Consider the following 7,135-nt stretch of genomic DNA (forward strand, 5'->3'; position numbering starts at 1 on the left):
GTTTAAGTAAATAATGTAATAAAATGTAGATTCCTTTTTCTGTTCGTTAACGCTCTGTTCTTGTCCTTTGTCCTTCTCTTAGTTTAGTTTTCCATTTTCACATTACTTATTAGATATTATAGTTGTATCGATAAATTACCTTTAATAGATTGAATAAATAGTGCAAACATTTGAACGCAATTTTGAAATAAGTTGATTGATTGAAATAACTCCTCAAACTAAACACTGCAAACCGAAAGAAACAATTAAATTTAATCAAATGAAAGTAATTAATAGTAACGATAACGTAATGATAAGAAGCAATAGTAGTATGATGATAAGAAGATTGCTTTTCGTGTTTGCTTTTATATATTATTTTTAATTTTTAAAAATTGTGTTTTGATTGATTTTTGATTGAGTAAAGTAATTTTTCATCCTCGTAGTAGTTGACGATGATTTATTTGTTGGTTTGTAATGTTTTGTTCCGTTGTTCGATTTCATTATTCAATTATTTTTGAATTTTTGAGTGTGGACAGAGCCATCTACCGAGAACATAAGGAAATAATTTACAGTTTATGAAAACTGTCAACAGGTGGCGAGCAGAACAGGCGGTTAACATTGAAATTCAAAAACCATTGAAATTTGGCGCAATGACGGTTTTTTGTGCTCAAGTACCACATTTAAGAATGTTCAAAATATTTTAAAGCATTTATTGATGGTGTAAAATTGTGTACAGGGCAAGACCAGAAAGTTTAATTGATGAAGCAAATAACTCACACTGGACACGCAGCATATGTTGATTTATTTTGTATATACTCACATATTCTGTTAATAGAAAACTTTTACTTCCCCTGCACCAGAATCTTGATTGGAACATGAATTCCAAAAAACGCTAGTCGTCCAGGCAAGCAATATTATGCTGTGCCGAAAGTTTGAGATGTTCTACATAGTAAAGTAAATGAGTTGAACTATTTTCAATGTCTATTTTCTGAGATATTTTGTTTATTTATTTATATAATATAAAAATTCGACAATGGGCAACAGAGCCTAGTTATGTTTTTATTTAAAAGTCCCGTGTGCTGTTGCTTCTCTTTCTCTTGTTAGTGCCAGTTTATTCAGCTTTCCAACTTTAACAGGACCCTAAAACGCACGCCAGAATGGCGGCATTGAAGAAAGCCCCGTCCGGGCACTGGAGTCGCTCCGCAACGAGCTCGGCGTTGCATGCGTAATAGTAGCGACAGTTTGTAGGATCCGGAAACAGTCCTGGCCGGACGCAATCGTACGGCACAATGGAACCGGGCGGGAGGTTCGACCAATCGCGCTGGACACACCGGCCCTCTTGGAACATTTCGTTGGCCGGACATCGGTACAGGCGGGGCCGCATCACGCGGTTGCCGTTGACGGTTTCCGCTGCACAGATGTAGTAGATGTTGTTGTTTCCGGGCCAAGCGGCCATCTGCCCTATGGTGCTGCAGTTAAACTGTGGCGACATGCAGATCGGATCGTTCAGCGGGAGCGAGCAGTCACCGGTGGCGGGAGAAAAGGCAGCCCCACCGCAGTCCATGTTGATCGCCACCGGATTGTTGCCATTTTGGAAGCACATGTGGTACAGGCGACAGTTGAACGGATCCGGAAAGACGCCCGGTGTGTTGCACTCGAAGCTGCCCTCTTGTCCAAGCGGGTTGCAGGATCCGACGCTGGCCGAACAGCCCCCCTCGAACTCGTTGCAGTACAGTCCTTCGTCAGGATTGCACGCCTCGACCCAGAACGTTTCCCAAACGTTGCCCACCTGCACGCATACTGCAACCGTGCTGCAGGTGGCACAAATAAGTCCCGGCGCCTGACGATCGGTGCACGTCGAGGTTTGAAACTTTGTAACCGACAACACGTGGCTTCCACTCGTGGAACCCAGAAGGCACTAGGAAACAAAAGGCAGTGAATTTGGTTAAGATCAACATTAATATAATTTCATTTTTACTCTACACAGCAATGGAGCACTCGGTTCGGTACAATGTTCGCGGTTCGCGCTCCAGTTATCAATAAGTCTAGACGAAAACATTATCACTAGATCTGTTGTGCCCTCGAGAATACGGTTCGAGGTCTTGGAAAAAATCAACTCTCGCATTCCAGAGCAGCTTTTCTTGTCGCCTTGCCTACTTTCGTTATGTCGCGTCAATTTATCAGATGAGGCGTAACACATTTTGATATCATACCGTTGATAGTACCGCTATCACCACGGCCGGCCACATATTCTGACCCACAGCGTTGCACCGAACTACCGACACCGAATACTCTGCACTGCAACTCTGTAATCTGCACACCAACGGACAAGGTTCACTGCGAAGTGGGGCGAAGGTTTACTTAGAATGGCCTTTGTTAGGCTACACATCTTTCTTTTATATACCTTTTTGCCTATAGGAAATTGTCTTGTAGAACTGATAACGCGGCATCGATAGGAATACCCCAACGAAAATGGCCCAAACCGGCCACACACGTCATGCTTATCGATCTCCAGCAGATCGTAAAAAATAGGTAACAATCGCAAACGGCGTGAAGATTGAATCGGGTTTTCCGTACTCGTTCGCTTTAATTTCGTACAATTATCATATCACTATTTGAAGTATTATCATATAATTTGCGATTCAGATGTTCGATTTCATGTTTCGGCTATCTGTCAATGAACTTCAGCAAAGCTTTTCTAAGTAACGGAACTCATTTCCGGAGCATTAATTCATTTGCGTTTGCGTTTGTTTATTTGGACCAAGCTGTGTGTTTCGGAAATCGAGCTCAACAAAACACGTGTTATCCATTAGGGCCCTGTGGACACCGTGGTTGTGTCATCCTCTGTAACTATAATGCAAATCAATACAAAACAAATTTCTACTTTTCTCTTTCATAAACCAACGCCTACCAACCTACCAACCAAATCCATTACTTCCCTTTTATGTTCAATGGAAACAATTGTCACCTTTTTTGCTGTACGCTTAATATCACGTATGCAAAACTTGGTTCACAATTTTAAGCTTTACATTAAGAACTGCAAGGGCGGCTTGTCCTATTTTGTTCCATTTAATTCTCCTTTCCTTCAGGGTAGCAACTGCTCACGCACTGCGCGGTTTTTAATTTTTTTGCTTTGATCAAAACGGATACCTAATTCGATGCAAACGATCCATTTTTCTTTCGCATGAAACAGTCGCCGTACTTCATCGGCTTCACAAAATTTGGTGATGATCAAATGATTGTCACTTTACCCGGAAACGAATATGATCTGTTTAATGGTTTCCGGAATTAAATGCCAGAGCCATCTAAATTTGATGTAAGGCGGAAAAATATTTCAAGGGCAATCCATTCAGATGACGCAAATCGCAGTCCCGTGCACAAGCTAAATAAACAAAAAAGGCTTTGTTTCGAAAGCTGTATTTAACAGTAAAATACGATTAGTACTATATAAGCGCTGGTCTGCTTAAAAATATCATTCGAGTTCAAGTTCTCTCCGGGATCAAAACCAACATACAACATGAAAGTCGCACTAGCTCTCGTCCTGCTGGGCCTTCTCGCTGCCGTCGCCATCGCTCACGCAGCCCCTCAACCGGAAGATGCCGCAGCTACCGCCGACACCGATGGTAATTCTGAGGCAGCCTTTCATGCAGAGATTGCTGACTTAGTCGCTACCATGAAGGAGAGGAAAATTGACTGGAACAAAGTTGGACAAATCGCCCTTGCAGTTCTTAATGTATTGGTGGACAAATAAATAAATAATGAATGTTTGAGCATCAACAATTTTACCGTTTATTCAATTGGAGAATGGAATGGAAGAATTGGAGGTTTGTTGATCGCTTGCAAGTTATTTATTATTTAAATTGTTTGTAATTTATTGTTTATTACTTGTAATTGAGTTGAAAATATTTAGTTCAATTACCCAGGATAAAAAATATGAAGTTTAAAGTTCAAAAACCATTGTTCAAAAGATTACATTACTTTTTGAAAGTATAATAATAGTATAGTATAGTATAATAATAGTAATAGTATACTAATATTAAACTAACGCTCATTCGCCTTGGACAAAAACATTTATGCTTTCATACTTCGTTCGTAACTTTTCGCTGTAAGTGTATAACATCGCTGTTGGATTACATTATTTTAAGACTTATGATTTTTCGTCTCATGTTAATGCCAGAAACATAGTCATAAATGGCAGATGTTTATGACTTACGTTGGCGTATGGAAAAGACAGGATTGGGTTGAATCAGAGCTATAAAATAATATCTGGAAAATCTTATAAAAATTTAAAGTGCAAAAAGAAAAAAAATATGTCAACGCTTGATATCATACGAATAACGAAAAAAGGCAAATACTTGATTTTTGTTAAAAGTAAATTTGAACATTCATAGCTAGCTAATATTTGGAAAGAATTCACGTGTACTTAATCACCTTGGACCGTGGTTTTTCATTGTTGACTTGAATGACGTTGACGTTTAAGCGCTCAAATGTATTTAGAGAACATACTGTTGAAGTAATTGGAGCTTGAAGACTTAAATTACTTTATACATTCACTTTTATTGTTTTTAACAAAAAACCTGTGTTTTCGTACTGAATTTAAGAATGTCATATCAGCAAAAACAAGTTGGTAAGAAAATAAAAAATTTCCAATTAGAAATCAAAAATTAAATTCAGGTTAGTTCAACTTATTTCACAATAAAATGATTAAAATCTTGATTTTTTTTTCAGCTCCCTGAAAGAAATACCAAAAAGCTATTTAAACAAGCTGCCTTGTTTAAGCTACCCGGAAGTAAAAACATTTGAAACATTTGAATCTCAAGGAAATGTTATGCATTAAGCACATACGATTTCGTCGTTCCGCATGTACCGTGCAAATAAACTGAACCAACGATCCATTCATTGTTTAACGTACTTTTTGATCATGAGATGGATGATCGGTACTATAAAAGAATTAGTCTTTCAAGGTACAGTATTCGAGTTCAAGCTCTTTCCTGAATAAGAAACCACCATACAACATGAAAGTCACACTAGCTCTCGTCCTGCTGGGCCTTCTAGCTGCCGTCGCCATCGCTCACGCAGCTCCTCAACCGGAAGATGCCGCAGCTACCGCCGACACCGATGATGATTCTGAGGCAGCCTTTCATGCACAGATTTCTGACTTAGTCGTTAGCATGAAGGAGAGGAAAATTGACTGGGAAGAAGTTAAACACGCCGCAATTGCAGTTCTTAATATGATGAATGGATATGAATGGATTTGAAGGCAATTTGAAGATGTGAATAAAACTGTAATGGCAAAAAAGTTCTACCATAAATAAAATATATCCGAATAAGTCTCTGTACAAGTTAGAGACATCTTTACTATATTGACTACAACACTTCTCACTGCCAGCTATTGCAGCTAAGACATAAAAAATAGCATAAACACTACGTAGTTTTTATGACTACATTCACAAATAACAATGAACAAAATGTTCACGATCTACCTTTGGTTCCTACCAGTTCGTCAACATTTCAAAGACAGTCCAGTTAACGCCCAAACAATCAGTATCTCGTGTACTGAACATGCTAAACAAACAACTGTCGAAGTTGTGGCTGAACAAACCTGGTATCAAGTTCAAGTTCTCTCTTACACAAGCCAACATGAAAGTCACACTTGCACTCGTTCTACTGGGCCTTCTTGCTGCTGTAACTTACACTTACTCTGCTCCTACTCCCAACGCCGATGAAGTCTTTACCCATGATATCTTTGAAGTACTTATAATGAAGTGAAACATTACTTGAATTTTTTTTAAGATCATGGGATCATGTGTTATGGAACTTCAGGCCAACCATGGAATGAAAACCTTCATCGAAGAGTTGGAGGTTTGTTGTTCGCTTGCAAGTTATTTTTTATTTAAATTGTTCGTAATTTATTGTTTATTACTTGTAATTGAGTTGAAAATATTTAGTTCAATTACCCAGGATAAAAAAATATGAAGTTTATTGTTAAAAAACCATTGTTCAATAGATTACATCACTTTTTGAAAGTATAATAATAGTATAGTATAGTATAGTCATAATAATAGTGTAGTAATATTAAACTATCGCTCATTAGCTTTGGACAAAAACATTTATGCTTTCATACTTCGTTCGTAATTTTTCTCTGTAAGTGTATAACATGTTAAAGATTTGTTGTTTAAATAAATAAATAATGAATGTGAGGGCATCAACAATTTTACCGTTTATTCAATATATAAAGAATCGTTTCCATTTTACTGGTAATATGATTTGTGGCCTTCTGTATTGTTCATTCAGATTTCGTTTTTCCAAAAATTTTCATTAGAAGATTTATCTGTTAGGCGGAACACTCGCCACTAAATTATGTTCAATCGAACCGTCGAATTCTAATTTCTTAAACACAACTGAACGATTTGAAGATTTGATTTCTTTGCCTAAAGTAACTCTTCTTCGTCGCATTGTTTGTACGATAATTGTTTATCCATCCATCTAAAAAAAAAGCTTAAATTACATTGTACTATTACCACAATTTTACTTTCGTATTTTTAATGGTCGGAAAACGAACATACACAAGGTGGTTACTTTTGCGTTGTCATTTATTGTTTCGATTATGTCAGTATAATGGGAATTGGTTTTATAATTATTGGTGGCCAAATTTTAATAGGCTTGATGAGTAAGGAGTTTGCTCTTCCGTTTCCTGTTCCACTTCCTTCTGCAGTTTGTGCACGAGCCTGGGTGGTGGCGATCACGGCCAATAGTCCGAGCAGGACAAGGAGTAATGAAAACTTCATGTTTCCAAGCGTAGTGCTAAGTTCCACTCGATCACAATAATTCTGTCCGATTGGATGCAGAGGGTTTTTATAGTCAATCGGACCAACGTCTTGCAGTTTGCATGATTGTTCAGCTTAGATTCGTATTAGGTTGTAATTGAACTAAAAAAACGTCATAAACATGTACCTTAAACATATACAGTGTAGCCTGAAGTATTCTCCATTTGCTGACAGTTTTGCAAGATGTTTCTTATTATTTTTATTTAACCCTAGAAAAAGACTTTTCTTGTTAGCTTAATTTAATTTCAGAATATCGGAACAACAAAGAGAAAAACATTAAATTGTCAGTGATTAATTCGATATTTTTCGTAGAAAGCTTGAGGTGCTGA

The 7,135-nt window shown here is 37.7% G+C and overlaps 1 protein-coding gene across 1 annotated transcript; it reads right to left on the reverse strand.

Moving 5' to 3' along the window:
• Positions 1-1,108: 1,108 nt before the first annotated feature.
• LOC128266883 (uncharacterized) lies at positions 1,109-5,718 on the reverse strand. Its single transcript, XM_053003672.1, has 2 exons — positions 5,680-5,718; positions 1,109-1,897 (listed from the first exon to the last, which is right to left on the reverse strand). Exons 1-2 carry the CDS (start codon positions 5,716-5,718, stop codon positions 1,109-1,111), a joined length of 828 nt encoding a protein of 275 aa, XP_052859632.1.
• Positions 5,719-7,135: the final 1,417 nt, after the last annotated feature.

The sequence above is a fragment of the Anopheles cruzii genome, chromosome 2 (assembly GCF_943734635.1).
Source record: "Anopheles cruzii chromosome 2, idAnoCruzAS_RS32_06, whole genome shotgun sequence".
NCBI classification, from domain to species: domain Eukaryota; kingdom Metazoa; phylum Arthropoda; class Insecta; order Diptera; family Culicidae; genus Anopheles; species Anopheles cruzii.